General features: G+C 36.4%; 1 protein-coding gene and 1 long non-coding RNA gene across 14 annotated transcripts in view; one reads left to right on the forward strand and one right to left on the reverse strand.

The window, feature by feature from the left end:
* LOC140607997 (uncharacterized) overlaps positions 1-20,296 on the forward strand; it is a 67,326-nt gene extending 47,030 nt beyond the window's left edge. Inside the window, exon 2 of the long non-coding RNA XR_012009931.1 lies at positions 19,837-20,296. This is a non-coding gene — a long non-coding RNA (uncharacterized lncRNA). The remainder of the gene's footprint in view (positions 1-19,836) is intronic.
* Positions 1-23,963, reverse strand: part of SCEL (sciellin) — a 163,731-nt gene that overhangs the window by 19,949 nt on the left and 119,819 nt on the right. For 11 of the 13 annotated variants that reach the window (XM_072782701.1, XM_072782712.1, XM_072782708.1 and 8 more), the window contains 8 exons: positions 23,146-23,205; positions 19,049-19,108; positions 18,338-18,397; positions 17,401-17,460; positions 15,877-15,939; positions 11,613-11,672; positions 11,414-11,473; positions 11,219-11,275 (listed from right to left, as the gene is read on the reverse strand). In XM_072782701.1, coding sequence (XP_072638802.1) covers positions 11,219-11,275; positions 11,414-11,473; positions 11,613-11,672; positions 15,877-15,939; positions 17,401-17,460; positions 18,338-18,397; positions 19,049-19,108; positions 23,146-23,205 — 480 coding nt within the window. The remainder of the gene's footprint in view (positions 1-11,218; positions 11,276-11,413; positions 11,474-11,612; positions 11,673-15,876; positions 15,940-17,400; positions 17,461-18,337; positions 18,398-19,048; positions 19,109-23,145; positions 23,206-23,963) is intronic. The other 2 variants (XM_072782698.1, XM_072782709.1) reach the window with 2 other exon arrangements.

Raw genomic sequence — 23,963 nt, forward strand, 5'->3', positions numbered from 1 at the left:
AAATGAATCTCCTTCCACTGCTAACCTAGGATGAGCTGAGTGCCATTTTTTAAGGACACTGGTGGTTTTCTCTTTTTTTTTTTTTTTTTTTGACACTGGTGGTTTTTGCTACAACTTGAGAGTAGAGTCCCCTTACCATGGCCTTATATGGCCTTGTATACAGAGGCTGCTCCACACATATTTGTGAAATTAAATTTAAATTCTCTCTTTCTACTTCTCTAGGGGAAATTTTTAAGTACCTTACCTAGCTCTGGGAAAAGATATTAAAGGGGCCCTCACGAGGAAGACATTAGACCCTGAACCTTTAAGGTAGTCAGCTCTACCACATCTAGGTGCATATAGTGTGTACCATGACCTTCTAGAAAAAGATCACTAAAGGCAGTGATGGATATTTTATCTCCATTGGTGTCAGTCACCTGGAACCTGCCTTACTTCACCTCTGAATTACATATTTTTTTTTACAGCTTTCAACTCTTGCTTTTTTTCCTTGTTTTGGGACATTGTTACAGGTCAAATTGTGTCCCCCCCAAAATCATATGTTGAAGTCCTAATGTTAATGGTCAAAGTGTGACCTTATTTAGAGATAGGGTCTTCACACAAGTAGTCAAGTTCAAATGAGGTCATTGGTGTGGGCCCTAATCCAATTTGACTGGTATCTTTACAAGAAGAGGAAATTTGGACTAAGACACACATAGATGAAAGACAACATGAAGATATATGGGTGAAGGCAATCTTCTACAACCCAAGGAGAGAAACCTGGAGTAGATTCTTCTTAATCTTCAGAAGGAGCCAACCCTACAGATATCTTATTCTTGGACTTCTAGCCTCTAGAATTGTGAGAAAATAAATTCTATTTTCAGTCAATCACTCTGTGGTACTTGTTATGGCAGTACTAGAAAACTAATAAAGATCTCCTTTTACCCTCACAACAAGATTACATTTAGTTTTTTGGTCTGATCCTGGACATCCTCACTTCTGCTGGTACTTTCTGTTCATTCCTGGCTGCTGCAGACACTGGATCTTTGCATATCCTCCTACCCCTGTCCCAGGACCCAAGCCTTTTTGGATTCCAGCTATCATGAAGGAGAGCAGAAATGAGTTTGGACCTGAAGATTAAGAAGCCAGAATCTAACAAATTTACTAACTACAAATAGGTAACTCAAAATTGGAACCTATGCATGCCTTCAAAGAAGCATATTCTGAAAGTGATGTAATTATGAATCATCGAATAAGCCATATTATTAGTGGTTTCATAAAATTTTTGGTGTTTCTATTAAATAGCATCACATATCAAGTTTGATGGAGTGTATTATGAGATTTTACTCTGAATAATCTATACTAATATTTAAAGCAAAATGAAAAGTTCCAGACTATGAAAATCACAAAATTATTTGCTTTGGTTGTTTACCTTGATTGATGTCACCAGCTAGATCTGAAGATCCAATAAAAGAACTTCAGATTGCCCATAAACTTTCTAAGACAAAGTATATAAAAATAAATTTTCACTCTTTAATTAAGAACACATCTATTGCATGGTGTCTTTTACACTGTGGAGGAAAATGAAACACTGTGAGTCAAAGTGTGACAAGTCGATTTTTATAGAAGCCCAGCTATGTGCAGAAGGGTGGGGCAAAAGCTTGATTCCATGGCAGTTGCAGTGAAAGGAAGACTTTATGACTAAATATTTATGAGAATTTGGAATTAGCTCCAAGTAAAGTCACCAGTTCTCTGTGGACACAGCGAGAAATGAAAAAAGAAATTTTGTAACCTTTGCAAATAAAAATGATTTTTTAAATGTAGATTTCAAAATTTGGGGGGAGGGGGAATGAGTCATCTGTTGTGTAGAGTCACAGCACAAATTTTGAATGTTAGCATTTATCCTTGCTATAGTAGTGTAATTTATTTTCTACTGTCCCATTAAGGCATATAACACTCCCTTACAGAGAAGATTAAGAAAAAAATAGGTATTACTATGTCTGCTATTATACAACTTTTCTCAAGATAAATTCTGCATGAGAGAAAGTTAACAGCTCACTCACCACTGCTCTTCTTCTTTCATGAGGGTGTGGGAGGTATTTATTAAAAGCTGCAATATGTTTCTCTCTCTACAGCTTACTTAAATTGCTTTTGTAGAGTATCAAACATATTTGCAAAAGTAAGAGCCTCCATATAAAAAATTTACTATGGCACTTCTTTTGTGCCAAGAACTATATCTTAGGCATTAAGCTTTAGTTCAAAAGTAATATTTGTCTCTCTGAAAGGACTCTAGAATACAGTGAGATAACATATAATTCTTCAGCTCTGTTGACATGGCAAAATGGGCCCAGATGTATATATCTTCATAGTTCTTTTCAATGAAAGAGTCTTAAATATTTTATATTAAAGAAATTAATTGATCCGTAGAGAAATTGGACAATTTAGGTATTTTAAATATAAGATGTAACCAATAATTTTAGTGGCTCTAATTCACCACGGTTGATTGAGATTATGTCATGAGCAAGAGATAGTCATTGGCTTAAGCAAGCAGACCTATCGTAACATATCAGATTTCTTCAGTCTGGTTTCACTCATGGAGAGATCAGAATGTTGGAACTAGAAAGCAATAAGCTTTACATAGCTGGATGATAAAAGGTCTGTGATTAGTTGGGGATTTTAACCTTTAATTCACAAAGTATTTCTTAAGAACCTAATATGTTCCAGGCATTGTGCTTTGCATTGTAAATAAAGAATTGAATAAGAGAGACCCAATCCTTACCCTCAAAAATATTATAGTTGGGGAGAGATGATTAAATAATAATTCCTGGGGATCCCTGGGTGGTTCAGTGGTTTAGTGCCTGCCTTTGGCCCAGGGCGTGATCCTGGAAACCTGGGATCGAGTCCTGTGTTGGGCTCCTTGCATGGAGTCTGCTTCTCCCTCTGCCTGTGTCTCTGCCTCTCTCTCTTTCTCTCTCTCTCTCTCTCTCTCTCTGTGTGTCTCATGAATAAATAAAAATAATAATAATAATAATAATTCCCTCTAGAAGACAAATGCTATGGGACAGGAAGGTTAGAGAGTTTATCTAGAAGAAGCACTGACATGGATGGGGTGGGTCCAGGGGGCCTCTCAGAGCTAAGTAAGAGACACCCATTTTGAGACCTAAGGAATAAGTAGAAGTTATCAATGCAATACAGATGAAAGATGGGTGGAATTTGTTTGTGTGGGGAGCATGATGGGGGTAAGGGTTGGAAAGCCTTTGGAGGAAGGATAAAGTAGGCTTTGGAAACCAGGTTAGAGTATGGCCATTGTCCATTGGTGATGGGAAACCACTGGAAAATTTAATCAGAATGAGGTGATCAGATTTGTGTTTTAGGAAGATCACTCCACAGTGTGGCCAGTGGATTGAAGAGCAGAAGGCAAGACTGGCAGCAAAAGGACCATTTAGGAGACTGAACTGTAATCCGGTTATGGTAGTATCAGGAAAGATGAAGTGTCTTAGTTCCTGAGATAGAAGCATCCAAAGTGACCTACTGATTATGTGAAGAATGAAGAACTGGAAGGTTCAAGATTACCACCCCCGCCCCACAGCTTTCTTTCTTGAGCAGAAATATGAGAAATCTGTATCAAGAAGTTAGGAAGAACTTCTCTGTTGGAATACTAAACCCTGGAGGCAGGGCAAGATGGTGGAGGAGCAGGGTTCCCAAGTCACCTGTCCCCACCAACTTACCTAGATAACTTTCAAATCATCCGGAAAACCTAAAAATTCGACCTGAGATTTAAAGAGAGAGCAGCTGGAATGCTACAGAGAGAAGAGTTTGCGTTTCTAATAAGTACAACTCGTTTTTAGCCACTCTGCACTGAGCAAAATGACTGGAAAGAACTCACCACAAAAGAAAGAATCAGAAACAGTACTCTCTGCCACAGAATTACAGAATTTGGATTACAGTTCGATGTCAGAAAGCCAATTCAGAAGCACAATTATAAAGCTACTGGGAAAAAAGCATAAAGGATTCAAGAGACTTCATGACTGCAGAATTTAGATCTAATCAGGCTGAAATTAAAAATCAATTAAATGAGATGCAATCCAAACTGGAGGTCCTAACGACGAGGGTCAATGAGGTAGAAGAAAGAGTGAGTGACATAGAAGACAAGTTGATGGCAAGGAAGGAAACTGAGGAAAAAGAAGAAAAACAGTTAAAAGACCATGAGGAAAAGTTAAGGGAAATAAATGACAGCCTCAGAAGGAAAAATTTATGTTTAATGGGGGTTCCCAAGGGTGCTGAGAGGGACAGAGGACCAGAAAGCATATTTGAACAAATCATAGCTGAGAACTTTCCTAATTTGGGGAGAAAAACAGGCATTCAGATCCAGGAGATAGAGAGGTCCCCCCACAAAATCAGTAAAAACCATTCAACACCTCAACATTTAATAGTGAAACTTGCAAATTCCAAAGATGAAGAGAAGATCCTTAAAGCAGCAAGAGACAAGAGATCCCTAAGTTATATGGGAAGAAATATTAGATTAACAGCAGACCTCTCCAGAGAGACCTGGCAGGCCAGAAAGGGCTGGCAGGATATATTCAGGATCTTAAATGAGAAGAACATGCAACCAAGAATACTCTATTCAGCAAGGCTCTCATTCAGAATAGGAGGAGAGACAAAGAGTTTCCAAGATAGGCAGAAACTGAAAGAATATATGACCACCCTACCAGCTCTGCAAGAAATATTAAGGGGGAATCTGTAAAAGAAAGAGGACGCCCAAAGAAATAATCCACAAAAACAGGGACTGAATAGGTATTACAATAACACTAAATTCATATCTTTCAATAGTAACTCAGTGTGAATGGGCTTAATGATCCCATCAAAAGAGGCAGGGTTTCAGACTGGATAAAAAAGCAAGACCCATCTATTTGCCATCTAAAAGAGACTCATTTTAGACCTAAGGACACCTACAGCCTGAAAATGAAAGGTTGGAGAACAATTTTCCATTCAAATCATCCTCAAAAGAAAGCAGGGGTAGCAATCCTCATATCAGATAAATTAAAGTTTATCCCAAAGACTATAGTAAGAGATGAAGAGGGACACTATATATACTTAAAGGATCTACTCAACAAGAGGACCTAACAATCATGAATATTTATGCCCCTAATGTGGGAGCTGCCAAGTATATCAATCAATTAATAACCAAAGTTAAGACATACTTAGATAATAATACACTAATACTGGGAGACTTCAACACAGCACATCCTGCAAATGACAGATATTCTAAGCACAACATTTCCAAAGAAACAACAGTTTTGTTTTTTTTTTAAGATTTCATGGGAGACACACAAAGAGAGAGAGAGGCAGAGACACAGGCAGTGGGAGAATCACGTTCCATGCAGGGAGCCCAACATGGGACTTGATCCTGGGTCTCCAGTATCAGGCCCTGGGCTGAAGGCGGCACTAAACTGCTGAACCACCCCGGCTGCCCAAAACAACAGCTTTAAATGATACATTGCACCAGATGCATTTCACAGATATTTACAGAACTTTATATCCAAATGCAACTGAATTTTCTTCTCAATTGCCAATGGAACTTTCTCCAAAATAGACCACATATTGGGTCACAAATCAGGTCTCAACCAATACCAAAAGATTGGGATTGTCCCCTGCATATTTTCAGACCATAATACTTTGAAACTTGAACTCAATCACAAGAAGAAATTTGGAAGAAACCCAAACACATGGAGGTTAAAGAGCATCCTGCTAAAAGATGAAAGGGTCAACCAGGAAATTAGAGAAGAATTAAAAAGATTCATGGAAACTAATGAGGATGAAGATACAACCATTCAAAGTCTTTGGGATACAGCAAAAGCAGTCCTAAGAGGGAAATACATCGCAATACAAGCATCCCTCAAAAAATTGAAAAAAAAACCCCTCAAATACACAAGCTAACCTTGCACCTAAAGGAACTAGAGAAACAACAGCAAATAAAACCTACACCAAGCAGAAAAAGAGAGTTAATAAAGATTCGAGCAGAACTCAATGAAATAGAGACCAGAACTGTGGAACAGATCAACACAACCAGGAGTTGGTTCTCTGAAAGAATAAGATAGATAAACCATTAGCCAGCCTTATTAAAAACAAAAGAGAAAAGACTCAAATTAATAAAATCACAAGTGAAAAAGTAAAGATTGGGGGATCCTTGGGTGGCTCAGCAGTTTAGCAACTGCCTTTGACCGAGGGTGTGATCCTAGAGTCCTGGGATCGAGTCCCGCATCAGGCTCCCTGCATAGAGCCTGCTTCTCCCTCTGCCTGTATCTCTGCCTCTCTCTATGTGTGTGTCTCTCATGAATAAAATCTTAAAAAAAAAAGGAGAGATCACAACCAATACCAAGGAAATACAAAACAATTTTAAAAACATATTATGAGCAGCTATATGCCAATCAATTAGGCAATCTAGAAGAAATGGACGCATTTCCGGAAAACCACAAACTACCAAAACTGGATCAGGAAGAAATAGAAAACCTGAACAGGCCAATAACCAGGGAGGAAATTGAAGCAGTCATCAAAAACCTCCCAAATAAAAAAAAAAAAAAAAAAAAAAACCTCCCAAGACACAAAAGTCCAGGGCCAGATGGCTTCCCAGGGGAATTCTAAAACGTTTAAAGAAGAAACTATACCTAATCTACTAAAGTTGTTTGGAAAGATAGAAAGAGATGGAGTACTTCCAAACTCATTCTGAGGCCAGCATCACCTGAATTCCAAAACCAGACAAAGACCCCACCAAAAAGGAGAATTATAGACCAATATCGCTGATGAACACAGATGCAAAAATTCTTAACAAGACACTAGCCAATAGGATCTAACAGTACATTAAGATTATTCACCATGACCATGGGGGATTTGTCCCCAGGATACAAGGCTGGTTCAATACTCATAAAGCAATCAACGTGATAGATCATATCAACAAGAGAAAAAACAAGAACCCTATGATCTTCTCAATAGATGCAGAGAAAGCATTTGACAAAATACAGCTTTCATTCCTGATCAAAACTCTTCAGAGTGTAGGGATAGAGGGAACATTCCTCAGCATCTTAAAAGCCATCTATGAAAAGCCCACAGCAAATATCATTCTCAATGGGGAGACACTGAGAGCCTTTCCTCTAAGATCAGGAATACGACAGGGATGTCCACTCTCACCACTGCTATTCAACATAGTACTAGAAGTCCCAGCCTCAGCAATCAGGCAACAAAAACAAATAAAATGCATTCAAATTGGCAAAGAAGAAGTCAAACTCTCCCTCTTTGCAGATGACATGATACTGTACATAGAAAGCCCAAAAGACTCCACCCCAAGATTGCTAGAACTCATACAGCAATCTGGCAGTGTGGCAGGATACAAAATCAATGTCCAGAAATCAGTGGCATTTCTATACATTAACAATGAAACTGAAGAAAGAGAAATTAAGAAGTCAATCCCATTTATAATTGCACCCAAAAGCATAAGATCTCTAGAAATAAACCTAACCAAAGAGGTAAAGGATCTGTACCCTAAAAACTATGGAACACTTCTGAAAGAAATTGAGGAGGAGGCAATTTACACATTTAATGCAATCCCTATCAAAATATCATGGACTCTCTTCAGAGAGTTGGAACAAATAATCTTAAGATTTGTGTGGAATCAGAAAAGACCCCAAATAGCCAGGGGAATATTGAAAAAGAAAACCAGAGCCAGGGGCATCACAATGCCAGATTTCAAGTTGTACTACAAAGCTGTGATCATCAAGACAGTGTGGTACTGGCACAAAAACAGACACATAGATCAATGGAACAGAATAGAGAATCCAGAAGTGGGCCCTCAACTCTATGGCCAACTAATATTCAACAAAGCAGGAAAGACTATCCACTGGAAAAAGGACAGTCTCTTCAATAAATGGTGCTGGGAAAATTGGACAGCCACGTGCAGAAGAATGAAACTAGACCATTCTCTTACACCATACACAAAGATAAACTCAAAATGGATGAAGGATCTAAATGTGAGACAAGAATCCATCAAAATTCTAGAGGAGAACACAGGCAACACCCTTTTTGAACTTGGCCACAGCAACTTCTTGCAAGATACATCTATGAAGGCAAGGGAAACAAAAGCAAAAATGAACTATTGGGACTTCATCAAGATAAAAAGCTTCTGCACAGCAAAAGAAACAGTCAACAAAATTAAAAGACAACCTACAGAATGGGAGAAGATATTTGCAAATGACATGTCAGATAAAGGGCTAGTATCTAAGATCTATAAAGAACTTATTAAACTCAACAGCAAAGAAACAAACCAATCATGAAATGGGCAAAACACATGAACAGAAATCTCACAGAAGAAGACATAGACATGGCCAACAAGCACATGAGAAAAGCTCTGCATCACTTGCCCTTAGGGAAATACAAATCAAAACCACAATGAGATACCACCTCACACCAGTGAGAATGGTGAAAATTAACAAGGCAGGAAACCACAAATGTTGGAGAGGATGCGGAGAAAAGGGAACCCTCTTGTACTGTTGGTGGGAATGTGAACTGGTACAGCCACTCCGGAAAACTGTGTGCAGGTTCCTCAAAGAGTTAAAAATAGCACTACCCTACAACCCAGCATTTGTGCTGCTGGGGATTTACCACAAAGATACAGAAGCAGTGAAACGCCAGGACACCTGCACCCCAAAGTTTATAGCGACAATAGCCAAACTGTGGAAGGAGCTTCGGTGTCCATCGAAAGATGAATGGATAAAGAAGCTGCAGTCTTTGTATACAATGGAATATTCCTCAGCCATTAGAAACGACAAATACCCACCATTTGCTTCAACGTGGATGGAACTGGAGGGTATTATGCTGAGTGAAGTAAGTCAATCGGAGAAGGACAAACATTATATGGTCTCATTCATTTGGGGAATATAAAAAATAGTGAAAGGGAATAAAGGGGAAAGGAGAGAAAATGAGTTAAAATATCAGTGAGGGTGACAGAACATGAGAGACACCTAACTCTGGGAAACGAACAAGGGGTAGTGGAAAGGGAGGTGGGCGGGAGGTGGGGGTGACTGGGTGACGGGCACTGAGGGGGGCACTTGACAGGATGAGCATTGGGTGTTATGCTATATGTTGGCAAACTGAACTCCAATAAAAAAATATACAAAAAAAAAAAGCTTGAAATGCTTGTGAGGTTCAAGTAAAAAAAAAAAAAGCAACTGGAGTACATTTGAAGAACTAAAAGAAAACATTTAATAAATTGAAGTAACTTACAAAAAAAGGAATACTAAAACCTGGAGGTATAGATATTAACAAATAGGAAGCCCTTAAATTATTATGTGTATAATAATACAAATAGAACAGTTTTTCTACTTCAGATGAAGGATGCCTTTTCTAACTTTAAATGCCTAAGTAGCACTTGCTGCTTTTCAATCTTCATTTGGAAACAGCAGTTTATAGACTACGGATAATTGAATATCTTCCTTTTATGTTTGTTCACAAAAATGTGACGCTATCACTGCTAAAAGCCATGTGGTTTCTCCCTGAATAAAGTGAAATTTCTGTGCACATCTTCATTTGTTCAGGTTGTTGTGTCACTATAAGGAGTTCAGGGACACCTGCTTATACTCTGATCGATGACCAGAGTTTATTCTACCCCTAACTGTGAATCAAATGCACAACTACTGGAAATGTCAGCAAAGTCACAATAAAAGGACTCTGATTCACTACTATTCTACTATTAAATAATTGGTGCTCCTATCATATTGAATGGGATGTAAAAGTGCCTATGGCTGTTATTCCTTGGGGAGACACGATAAAATGCCCCCTCTTTTTCCCTGTTAAAATTAAGGGGGCAGGGTGGATATGTTTTAGTTACAGGTAGCTGAGCCAATTGAATTAAGTCACTGTTTTCAAATAAACCGCTTCCTGTTTGTGTATTCTGCTCTAATTCTTGAACAACCTGGTTGATTATCATTACATCTGGTGTCACTCCTAAAGAACAGTCAGATATTACTTAGGTTAGATTCATGGATCAAGCTGCCGTCTGAAAGCAACATAATGGCCACTATTTTCAAATTTACTTTTTGTTAGTAATAGCACTCACATAAGGAATGTGTCTTCTTTCTATGGAAATTGTTTTAGAAGCTGCTGAAATACAAACTACCTTTATATAAAATTAGTGTTTTCAAATAAACAACTGGCAAAAAAAAAAAAAAACACTTATGAGGAAGTAACCATTGTCGACAAAGCACATTTGCCAGAGGGAGGGAGGGCAGGAAGAGAAAGTGAGAAAAAGGGGAAGTGTGTGTGTGTGTGTGTGTGTGCATGTGTGTGTGTGAGAGAGAGAGAGACAGAGACAGAGACAGAAGTACATCTCATAGAATCAGCTAAGAGAGAGGAGTCGGCTACAGTAACCACTATTATTGATTCTGCGTGTGGTTAGTAAACCTGACCACTTCCAACATGGCAGAGAACCTCCTAAAACTGTTAGCAATGAAAAGAAAAATCTGTCCTAACCAAAACCACTGTGAAGAAATGGTTTTATTTAACAAAAATATTTCCATACAAGTCTCAGTGGCAGGGCCAACACCTAAAGTCTGCTGTCTCCAGGAGACAACTATTTTCTCTCCTCCCTGCCACTTTAGTGATAATTTTCTAGAATAAATGTTTCTAATTGTAGTCCTCTGGCTGCAGGGTGGGAGGGAGACTTAGAAGGGAAGAGACTGTGAAGAGTACTAAGGATGGAAAGAGTCTGAACCATTTTAGCCATAGATTTTTTTGTGTTTCTTCTAGGAGGTGACATCAGCAGGGCTTGAGTTCACATCTAGGATGTTTTCTCTCTTAATAAGGTCATTTAATGCCTTGAGCTATGGTTTCCTCTTCTATAAAATAGGGTGTGTGAATATATTTTTCATGGGGTAATTTTAAGGAGAAAATGTATAGAAATTGCCAGTCACATGAGAGGTGCTCAATAAATGCTACTCTCAATAGGGATGGCTCTTCAAGTGCCTTTGTGCCTCCCTACCCTGAATACCCCAGCACCACAGTGATAAAAACACACAAACAGAAACAGCAAAACCAAAAGAGTGCAACGTTTCCTTGCTGACAGGAGACACATGAGTTAATTCTGTCTTCATTTGAACACTAAAGAAAAATAAAAGGCTTCTTTGAGAGAAAAGGAAAGAAAACTCCTAACTAGAACCTTGAGAACACATCAAGATAGTTAGGCCAAGTCATTTACCGCTCAGTGTCTTGGAGAGCTGAAGATTTCACTTTAATGAGATTGTCCAAGCCTTCACTGTTCAAAAGAAAAAAAAAATTCAGATTAGTGATAGGTTTTTGGTTATGTTAGGTTGATAAAGCAACATTATAAATCCACTCCACCCAGGGGCAATAGACAGATGAAAACATGAAGTGATTGCTTTTATCTGATTACCTCTGACTGCTTCTGGTCACTGCAGGTTTCACTTTGATGAGGTTATCCAGATCCTGGTTTCTTTAAATAGAAAAATAAAAAGAGATCAGGTTAATGAAGTTCTTTTGGCAGAGCATTAAGGTTATAAATCTGCTTGAAATAATAATAAAACAAAACATTCTTACTGACCAAAGCACAAAAACTAATATAGTTCTATTACCTCTGGTTGCTGGTGAGAGTTTCAGGATTCACTCTGATGAGCTTATCAAGATCTTGATTTCTTTTAGTAAAAACAAATCAAAACAAAACAAATTAAAGCAGCTTGTATTAGAGATAATGTGGATTCAAGTCGCTGGAATTAGAAGAAAGGATTAGCTATCTTATCATTTAGTATGATACCTGATGGTTTGGCATAGAACAGCCTTGAAATAAGCTTTCTAGCTAATTTAGCGGGGACAAATTATGCTGGATTAGAAGTGAAGCTGCTCTGACTTTACATCCTTCATAACCAGAACACATCTACGAGGGCACGCTGGCAGGCATTCACAGCAAACATCTGGTGATTAACAACTTTGCACTCTGAAGTGTTTTAACATTATGAAGACATAGGCTGATTTTAATGTCCTTGTTATTCTTAAGATTATATTCACCAACTGAGGATTTTTTTTTAATAAACTCTAAAACTGGGATTATACTTAGCATAAGGCTTGGCAATGAGAATTCCAGCAATCCATCAAAGTAGTGATTTCCTTTCCAATGACTAAAAACTGAATGAAACTCAGCTGTTAATGGTCAAATGACTTACACACTCTGAAGATTGTCCGCTTCCTATTGGAAGCCCTACCAGTTTCTTTCCTCAGTCATGAACAATATTTTTTCCTACATAGTTTGCTGCCATTCACTGCCTCTGTGTAATACCTTGTTTAGAGGACTAGCAAGTGATGATTTTTCAGTATCCTTTTAGTTATTTTTTAAAAGATTTTATTTATTCATTCATGAGAGAGAGAGAGAGAGAGAGGCAGAGACATAGGCAGAGGGAGAAGCAGGCTCCATGCAGGGAGCCTGTTGCGGGACCCGATCCGGCACTCCAGGATCACACCCTCGGTCAAAGGCAGGCACTAAACTGCTGAGCCACCCAGGGATCCCCTCAGTGTCCTTTTAAATCCCTTTTTAATGTTTATTCAAAGAAATAAGATAGCCTGTCATGGCAAGAAATTGCAGGACTGAGAACACCTGCTTTCAGTACCATCTTGGATAACAACCTGCCTGGCTCCCCCCACCCCCAAAGCAGACCTTTTTCCTTATATAAAAATAAGAGACATTTTACCCATCAGAAAGATTGAAAAAGGGTTAAGAACTCCATTTAGAGCTTCATCTCCAAAATGTTCTAATAAAAGGTCTGCATTTCCCTCCCTTAGCCCTAATACTTCCATAGAATGTGCTTCCTAGGTCCTAGCTTTACTCAGTTTCTCCTTTCCATCATTGTTCTCAGATCTCCATGGTAGACAGAAAGCCACTAATTGAATTTTCAGTGTTTTGAATTATCTTCAATAATAGTATTTGCAATTAAAGATAATCAATTGTTGGGGCACCTGGGTGGCTCAGTGGTTAAACATCTGCCTTTGGCTCAGGGCATGATCCCAGGGTCCTGCATTGGGCTCCCCACAGGGAGTCTGCTTCTCCCTCTGCCGATGTCTCTGCCTCTCTCTGTCTGTCTCCCATGAATAAATAAATAAACTCTTTAAAAGAATAACCAATTGGTGTCTACAAATACTATTAAAGGAATGATTAACATATGAGAGCTATTCAAAATATAATTTCCTTGCATGAATTGATTGCAAAAATCTGTTATAAAGCTCAACCATGCCTAAAAGACAATAACATCTAAAGTGAGGTTATTGTACACCTTAAACTAATATAACACTGTATGCTAATTACACTAGAATTACAATAAAATAAAGTGAGGTTAATTTCATATAGTAGAAGAAAAAGTACAAAGAATAAAACTTTGTGGAGGAGATAATATATGCAAAGTTCACAGCCTTTTAACATATACATTAATCACAATATTTCTTAGTGTAACTACATGTAATATTCATGTACCAACAAAATTAGAGTAAGCTACTAACACAACCATAAGAACTTCTATTTTCACTCTTCTGAGCACAGAAAATCTGATTTATCCAACAGCCTGGAACATTTTATACCACAGCCCAATACTCTCTTTTCAGACAGACAAACACACAGATTTCATCAAATAATACCTTTACTACATAAGAACACTCATATTTTCCATTCTATTTAATTAATTTTATTTAATTGGCAAAAATGCTGATTGCCACTCACTGCATTAATGACAAGACCCTTTAATGGGTTTTGACCCACCGTTTGAGAAATCCTAGCTTAGAAAATATATAAATGTATGCTATGTTCTACCATTACTCCTAAAAAGACAACACGGTATTTTAACAAAACAAGGATCTCAGTATCAGTTCTGAATTACCTTGATTGATAGCATCATGCAGTTTATCTCAATGAATTGAATATAACAAATTTATAGAACTTTTTAAGGTCCTGGATCCCTGCAAACACAGGAATTTTATATCTAAAGCTTACCCAAGAAAAATGTATCATTCTTTCTTTTTAAATTTTATTTATTTGAGAGATAAAGAGAGCACGAGCAGGGGGAGGGGCAGAGGGAGAAGTAGGCTCTTCGCTGAGCGGAGAACCCTATGTGAGGCTGGATCCCAGGACTCTGGGATCATGACACCATTTAAAGGCAGATGCTTAACCAACTGAGCCACCCAGGGTCCCAACATTCTTTCTCCTCCAGTTACTGCTTTCATTTGTTTTGCTTTAAGGATGTAGAGAAGAGATATACTACAGTTTTTAGTTCTTATTTCATCCCTGTAGTTTAAGAGCTGTAAAGTTTTGCAGGCATTTGCACGTTTGTGCCACTGTCACCTATGAAGTAATATTTCAAGTGACCCTGTAGAGCAGTAAATGACACCTCCTGGCTGTCGCATGACAAAAGCAACAATCCTAGCTTTACAAGCCTCCACTATTTCTGGAGGTACTTAATTACCTTTCATTTGCTTTAAGATCGAAGTTTGTGTGCTGTGATTTCAAGACCAGGAGTTGTTCTGGGAGTTAGAAAAACTCACAAGAGACTATGAGATTTTTTCCCCCTGGCCTTAGTATTCTCATCTGTAAAATGAGGAGATTGGATCATTTCTAAGAATCTGCCCATCTAACATCTTGTACTCCTAGGAATCTATGAATATGAACTTGAATGCCTGTCATGTTTATTAAATTTGATATTCAATGTCTCTTTTTTTAAATGCAATGTACTGACAATGCATTCTATATTCAGCAAGCAGAACATGAGTGTTCCAAAATGTAATATACTAAATTGACAACCTATTATTCTCTTGGAGTAATATCTCTGTGCCCCCAGTACATAATTAGCTTTAATCTATGATAATTGCCCGCTGTTAATAAGATTGAGTATGTCTACCGAATTCTCTTTTTGGCGTCCATGGCCTATAATTATACCTAATGTGCAACTAATGATACCTAGTTGTAAGCTTCAAACCCAGTAGGTGGGTAATTATTCACTGCCTAACAGATCAGAGAGCTAGTACCAGTCTTCTATCAGTTTTCTCTCTGACCCTGGTCAGATCACTTAACCTTTGTGAGTCTGTTTCCTCTTCTGAAAATGGAATAGGTTTGACTGGAACAGGGGTTTTCAAAATTGTTCCTACTAACAGGACGGGAGTTCTCTGAGTCCTTTCTTTATCTTTAATTTTTTGCAATTTTATATGTACCAACTAAACTCTATAGGGAAATCATGAGAACATTCTTAAGAGATTATATATACATATAAATATATCAAAATATGTAAATATATATATATACACACACATATGGAGTAGTGTGTAACAGTATAAAAATCTTCATATAGCCAGAGAGCCATACCTTTGCTGGGAGCATCAAACCATCTGAGAAACAACAAACCTCCTAAAATTTCCACTGACTACCAGAGAACACTCTTCAAAAATGAAATACATGGTATTGTTGATGATGAATCTAATGAAGTGTTCTATGTCTTTTAAAAAAATAACTGTCATTAATAAATTTTCATCATTTTGAGAGACAAAGGTATTAACATCAATACTTCAAAGAAAAAAATAAAATATAGCACATAGAGTAGCTATGTTCCTACCCCAATCATTCTCTTCAATTGCTTTATTTGAGGTCAAAAAAAGTGAAGTCACCATCATATTATTTTCTCTAACTATTGTTCTTTCTTGCTAGTAATAAATAGATATTTATTTCCAAGAACATATAAAAATTGTGACAGCTTTTTCAGACCTATATTCATTTTGCCCATGGAATGACTGTAAATCATTTGTATTCATATTGTATTTGTATTTCTTAAAGAGGATAAAACCAAAACAGGACAAACAAATAACATCTCTTACCCAGCCATGTTTTTGACAGCTTTGGGGCTTATATTAATAAGTTCATCTAGACCTTCCTTCCTGCTAAGACAAAATAAAAGTTCAAATTCAGCTGGAAATCTGCAAATTTTATGACTGACATTTTTTCTTTTGACACCTGTGAATCATACAATGGGATGCTAGATAAAAAGTAACAAGTTTATCAAGTTTCTACTTTACAAAGTCTTTAAAAATCCTCAAAATAACTAGCTTACTGAGGTAGAGACTACCATCCTCCCCTTATAAATAAGAAATTGAGCTTCATGGAAGTTAAGACCCTCTTTGGGTGACCAAGAAGTGACCAAGGATGAATCAGATTTGGAATTATAGCAACTGGACCCTAATTCTCATGCTCCTTCCCACTATCATCCTTTTTCTGTGTTCACGGTAATTCCTTCTATTTGCACCATGCTTTTCACCATAAACTAAAATCAATAATAATTTGTACATTTTTTCAACTGTAATATTAAATTATGAAATTGCTAATTTAAAACTTCATCATTACTTGAATTCTTTTTAGTCCTATGGAAAAGCAGGTGGCTATGAATTCATTTCTTACACAATTATGTATATATGAGAATTTAATTTTATTCTTGTTTCTTTCAAGACAACTTCACATTTAAATTGCTCTTAAGCTTTTTATTTTCCATATTATATTTTATTGTTGAATTAGCATGTAGGATATTTGGGGAGGTTGTAATGAACAAGAGAAAAATAAAAAAAATTTTTATCATTTCTATGTATGCCTCATTTCCCTACCCTCCAAAAAAATAAAACAAAAACAAGCAAACAAAGCAAAAAAACCTGGAACTTTAAAAAAACAGAATTATTTCCTGATTCCAAGGTATGGGGCAATATATATAATGTGAATGTGTAGCACTGAGGCTACTCTCAGATATCAATTAAACCACTTCAGAATTGCATTTCATGCAAGGCTAAATCAGAGCAAGCAAGACTTTTGGATTATATGAATTGCTTTTATTCTAAATATCCCGATAGGCAATTATAACTCTAAAGAGACATTTCTATTATCACAATGGGTTCTCATACCAACACTAACCCCAAAGGCCTAAACAAGTTGCCTAATTTGATATACTGTATTACTGGACAAAATGTTATATATCTTGAAGAGAAAAAAGGCCAGAAAGGTTTGTATCACTTAAGGAATCTTTAGAATTAACTTGTAAACTAATCTTATCATGTGTATTTCCTTTCATGTAAATTACTGCATCCTATCATGTTGAACTATTATCCTGAAATAGAATTATGTTGAAATCCCAAGCAGGGAATACAAATCCCATACTAGTAAGAAATATTTTAAGGAATTCTTTATCTTCCATTAAAGCCCATGGCCCAGGAGCCCTGAGCAAGGCCTTGAACACTAGGTTTCTGACACAAAGCTGTTGATTTTGAGTCCATCACTGGCTGTCTCAATGGTAGAAAAATGAATTACATTTTTTAAGTTAAATAGAAAAAAAATAGATAAAAGAGTTCCATGAACCTCACCTTTGGTTAGTTCTGTTTGTTTCAGGAGCTACTTGGATGAGGCTGTCAAGACTTTGACCCCTTTAAAACATGGAAAAAATGATCAGATCAGTGGTTGATTTACAACACATGGTTGCAAATATTTATTAAAACCAAGAAACATTTTTATAAAATATTCTATTATAAAATATTTAGGAATACAGAAATCATCTCAGAGGACTGGAGTTTTTCAGTGCTATGGAATATATATTTTTGGACCTAACTACTGCTGCATAGAAATAAACAATAACCAGTGGTTTTAGAAAATTCATGATGTGCCGGCACTGTTCAAGTGATTTACATGATTTATATAATTGAATCCTCACATTAATCAGTCAATATAGGAAGTTTTATCATCCCATTTTCTCAAAGGGAAAAACTGAGACATACAAAGATTAAGTGAAACCAAAGTGCTCTAACTCAAGAGCACTTGCTCTTTCCATGATACCAACCATTGTATTGGCATTTAGTAAATTGAATTTTCATTGAAATGACAAGACAGCACCTGGTCCAAGTTCCTTATTAGAGGACAAGGAAACTGAAGCCCAAATAGAAGTGGCCAATCTCATTTTGCACCGTTAGTGAGGGCAGGGCCAAGGCCTAGACCCACATCTATGGTCTATCATCCAATTCTTTTTCCCCACTCCTGTGCCATATTCTGCTTAAGAAAAATAAAGAAATCAATGAATAAAGTGTCTTGTCATTCTTGGAAATCAACTGTGCATCTAATTAACCAAAGGTTACCCCCATTATACTAAGAATCAGTTGACCAAAATCTTCAATATTTTAGATATGATGTCATGGAGGTCACCTGGCTTTTATTGGAGTTCAGTGTCAGTCTGCTAAAATGTTATTTTAATTATATTTTTAAGCATGGGTATGTGTGAAACAAAAAAACAAGAAGCATATCAAATCTTACCCTTGCACACTTTTTCCTGTTTGTGGAACCACTTTGATGAGGTTATCAAGGTCTTTGGAACTTAAAAACGAAAAACAAAACAAAACAAAATGATAAGTAAAAATACAATTAAATCAACTAAGAATTTATTTAAAAGATATATATGCTCAAGATGAATTTTGCTATTAAGTTTTGAGAAAAATAAATACCAGTCTTTGTCCATAATTTTAAAAAGTACAAATTTTGACCTCCATACAAATCATCACTATATGGCTCAGATTCCTATTTACCCTCTAAATAAAATCATAACATTAGGGCAATATTAAGTTTTTTTAAAAATCAGGAACTATGTAATGATTTGCCAAAATTTTTCACCTGCCCCCCACAGTATTCCATTGAACACTATAGCTGTCACTAAACTATATTTTGTTAATAATTTCCATTTATAGAGCCTTCTTGCTTTAAAGGGATTTTATATCCATTATTTCACTTGATCCTTATAACAATCAAGTGACAAAGGTATAACAGTTATAAAGGATCATCATTTTATAACTTAAGAAGCCTCAGCCCACAGTGTCCAAGGAACTTGCTCAAAGGCACCCAGCTGGGAAGTAATGGATTTCAGATTTTCTGGTTCCAATCCAAAGATTTTTTTTCCACACAGTTTTTCTGATGAGTGCCACAAATCAATGAAGACAGAGGAGGAGAAGAAAGATAAGACATAATCTTCACCCTGTGTTACTTCTGTTTCCTTCAGGAGTCACTTGAATAAGATTGTCAAGGCTCTGGCCCCTGTAAAACATTGAAGAAAAATGATAAGGTTAATGATAGATTACTACCAAATGAAAAAACAGGATAAACACTTACTGAGATCATGCCAAAAAATGGAAGATTGTTAAAGGTGACTATGCAGAAGTATGTAGGGATATATACATCTCTGAGGCTCAATGAGACAATATTTTAATCTTGGAGCTTTTAGGCCAGTTACAAACACTGTATTGGAACTCTATGTCTATTATCATTCATTTAATGCTATGCTCTTAACCTTTGCCAGGTGTACTGAACATTTTGTAATAGTCTATATATGCATCTCATGGAACATTCCAGAAAGTACATCCTCTTAATGTCAACCTCCAACATGCTGTGGGAATTTAAAATCAACTTTGGATAATCTATATTTTGTAAAATTGACATTCATTAGCAGGTTTTCTATTCATAGAATTGGATTAAGACTAATAAGCCAATTTATTAATGTCCATGTTATACAACCTGGTGTCTGTGTCTGGTACTTGTAACTATGTGTTAAAACTACAAATTTTGACTAATTGTGTTGTCAACAAACAATAGGAAGATTAAAATCTATAGAGTTCTGAAATGTATATTATATTTACTATAATAAAAAACTCCATGTAGTCACTAAAAGCATCAGTATTTTGTTGTTACCCTTCAATATATTCTGTTTCTGATCTTAGTGGAATTTTGCTTTTCTTATTGTTTCTATGTGTTTTCCATATTCACAGCACAAGTCAATGCTCCTCTGATCTACAGAGGATGCCACATGGGTAAAGGATATCTGCAGAAGGTACACCCTGTTTGTCCATGCCCCGTGGCCCTACTAAGATTGTATCAGAAAGTCTCTGAGGTTGCATCTCTACAATATCAAAGATACAGATATTTGGAAACATCCAGATGTTGACTCAAGTTTTTACTTGTATCCAGATGTCTGAGAATGTATATGCCCAGGCTAAAAGCAGCAATAAAAAAATGAGGACCTTTTCCATGCAAAATGAAACAATTGACCCAACAGAAGCAACTATTCTGCCCCGGAATATCCTTGTTGATGTTTTTTACCTCTCCTAGATTTTTGCCTAAATGAAATATGTGAGATTTGAATGCCAGAGTCTGAGAAAAACAATCCCAGGATTCTGTTTTCCAGATTTGAGTACTAAAACAAAATAAAATAAAATAACACAACAATAAGCATTGTGACGCCTCCTTTGTAATACTTGTGTTGATTCTGGAGTTCACTTTGATTATTTTGCCAAGAACTTGATCTCTTTAAACATATTAAATAGAGCACATGTAAGTGGAAGTTTGTTTAAATCTCAAAGTAAATAAAATCAATAAAGAAGACTGTGCTAATTAATGTAATAATTTAAAATAACATTTCGAGCTAAATGGTGAATCAAAGCTTCATACTATATAAGTCCCCAGTACTCATTCATTCTTTCAATTTACAATTAGTTATGGAAACCTGTAAATAATACAGACATAGGCTTATGCCTCATGAGCCTTCCATTCTAACTTGGGAAGAGGCAAGCAATATACAACCAAGCATATAAATGAATGTCACAATTCCAGATAACAATACATACTCTGAAGAAAATAAGAAGGAGTGCCTGATGCCTATGTTGCTGGGGTTGGAGGAGGGGGTGGTGACAATTATAGTCAATGGTCAGAAATGACAATGTGGGGTAAAGCAGTCCAAAGTGGGAATAGCATATGCAGAACTCATAAGGCAGAAATGAGACAGGAATAGGAAAAAAGATTAATTTGGCTGGACTGTATTGAACAAGTAAGAGACCATTGCTGAAGGTTAGAATTGTATTCTACTTGAAATGGAAAAACCTTATAATTTTTTAATAAGAGAGGGAGCATGATTTAGTTTTACTTTTAAAAGATCTACAGAACTTAATCATGTGTACTGAAAGAAAAAGACAATTAGGGTCCCTAAAAGCTCTCAGGAAGTATGCACACAAATACACACACACACAATGCATACTCCCAAACATATGGACACGAATGCACACACATAGACATCCATGTACATATGAATTAATATGCATGCAAAAGCATACAGATATACATATATTCATGCACATACAAGCATGTGTGCACTTTTATGCAATCACACAAGGACAATTGCAAAGACATGCACACACCCATATGCATGTGTACTGGCATACATACAAAGGCACATCGACATATATACATACACTCATGCAAACACACACACAAACATTTGCATGTATACACATGTGCAACATAGACATTCACACAGACACACACCAACATATAAAAAATAACAGGTGGTTATTTGAAATACTCTTTTAAATAAAAATTAGAAAACAGATTTTTCTTGGAGAGTCAAAGTAAATTAAATATTTAAACAGTATCTAAATCACTAAGAGAACATAATTCATCTGAATCTTTACTATTGCTAACAATTACTTGTATCTACTATGTGCCAGGCATGATGATAGTGTTATGATCTCTATTTTGTGGATGAGTAAATTGAAGCTTGAGGACACAGCTATCAAGTGACCAAGTCAGAATTTGAACAGAATTTGGACTCCCCGTTCACATTCACTACCTTGAGTTATCTTCCTGGACTACACAGATAGCCAGGGAAATCAACACTTTCTTCTCAGTTTATTGGGTGCAAATACAGGTGTCTAACTCCCTGAGTCTCTGGGCCTCCCACCATTTCATGCTGCTGAGAACAGGATAGCCTGACAGTGTGCACCGCAGCTTTTCAGCTGAGCCCTTGCTCTGCTGACTGGGCCTGCAGGCATCAGTGACACATTTTAGAATCAACTAATAATATCATGAACTGAGTTAACTGAATGGAAAGAAGTTCAAAGGAAACCACATGGAGTTATTTGGTGTCCTGTTTTTCAGCAACATACCAACAAGCTCAGTTTCAAATATATCCCATCTGCTTTTTAAAAAATAAATAGCAGGAGAACATAAGCTTTCCAGATTTACTTGACAGTTCATGGGTAGTAGGACTCTTTTAATGAACTACACTTTGTTAAACTCTTCATCTTTAAACATACACTACACTATGTAGACATAGATATGCTACACACAAATACACTACACATGCACACATTCACACACAAACATATCCACATGCATCCATTTATATATATTTATACTGTGTATACATACACGTACACTTATGTATATACATACATTTTTTTTGATGGTTAATTTCATATGTTGACTGGGTCACAAAGTGCCTACATTTAGTCAAACATTATACTGGATATGCCTGTGAGGGTGTTTTAGGGTGAGATTAACATTTAAATCTAGACTGAGTAAAGTATATGGTCCTCCCTAACACACGGGCCACAACCAATCCACTGAGGATTGGAATAGAGCAAAAAGGGTATGTTAGAAGGGAGTTTGCCTGACTGCTTGACCTAAGACATCTCCTTCTGGTGTTGAAAGTTAAACCATCAGCCCTCCTGGTCCTTAGGCATTTGGATTTGGACAGGAATTGCATCACTGGCTCTCCTTGGTGTCCAGTTTGCAAACTACAAATCTTGGGACTTCTTAGCTCTTGTAAGAGCATAAGCCAATCCCTTATAATAAATCTCTTTCTAAATATATACATGCCCTATTGTTTCAGTTTCTCTGGAGAACCCTGATTAATATACATATATACTCTTATACACACACACTATTTATAATACACAAATACATTTATATAAACACATACTACTTACACATACACACATATACACTTATACACACACACACACACACACACACACACACGGAAAGAAATAATTTAACTCAATAGAGGAGCTCATTCAAATTCCCATTTAATTTCTCAAAATCTACCTGATAGTAAATGTTACCCAAAAATAAAATGCAAAAGATCACTTCTGAGTATCACTTGTATAAAATTACTTATTGTGATATGTTTGGGGGAAAAGAGAACTTATTTGAATTTTAATTTACCCTCCTGAATAAAAGCACTCAAGATTCCAATGTGCTTATAAGTGCCAAAGGGAAGGGGGAAGCTTTAAATATCTTACCTCTTGATATTTTTATTTGTTTCAGGATTCACTTTAATAAATCCATCGAGGTCTTGTTTTCTTTGAATAAAGAACTGAGTTTTAATGAATGTTATTAAGTAAAACACTAATAAACTGAATAATGATTAGAGAAGTAATGTGAGTCAAATTAAGTTCTATACCAGATCCAGAGAGAATATAAATTTCTACTCAACAAATCAGATATAATTGCCTATTCGGTTTTTAAATAATAACAACAATATCAATAACAATAATATTTTTAAATGATAAGAATATATGTCTTCATATAAACTTTTTTCCTAACCCAAGTTTTTAAAAAATATAATTAGATTATGATAAACTACAAAGAGCAAGAAAAAAAATAGCTTACATGGTAGGAAAATTGACTCATTTCTCAGGGATACACATGTCACCCTCATTAAAATGCACTGAGTAATATCAAAAAGGAATAACCTGAACCCAAAAAAGTTAATACTGTAGAGGTTGGCAGAAGTATCGTGACTGCATGCCCTACTGACAGAGCCCTGAGGAGGAGAAAAAGTTGGGGAATTTCCTTACTCTTAATGGATATACCTGTTCAGCCCCTCCCTTCAGCTACTTTTTGAGACCCTCATCTTAAGAGAAGCTGATTTACAAGAGTTTTAGTCAAGCCTCACTTCTGCTATCTTTGTTACTTGGACCTTGAAAGTGTTGTCAAGACAATGCATTCTTTAGATACAAAGAAACTCATTTCTGTAAATCATCCATTAAACAAATTAAAGCCTAAAATCTGGTATAAAAGGCAACTGACTATCAAATACTAGGACAGTTCTTCAAAA

The sequence above is a fragment of the Canis lupus genome, chromosome 17 (genome assembly GCF_048164855.1).
Source record: "Canis lupus baileyi chromosome 17, mCanLup2.hap1, whole genome shotgun sequence".
In the NCBI taxonomy this organism is placed as follows: Eukaryota; Metazoa; Chordata; class Mammalia; order Carnivora; family Canidae; genus Canis; species Canis lupus.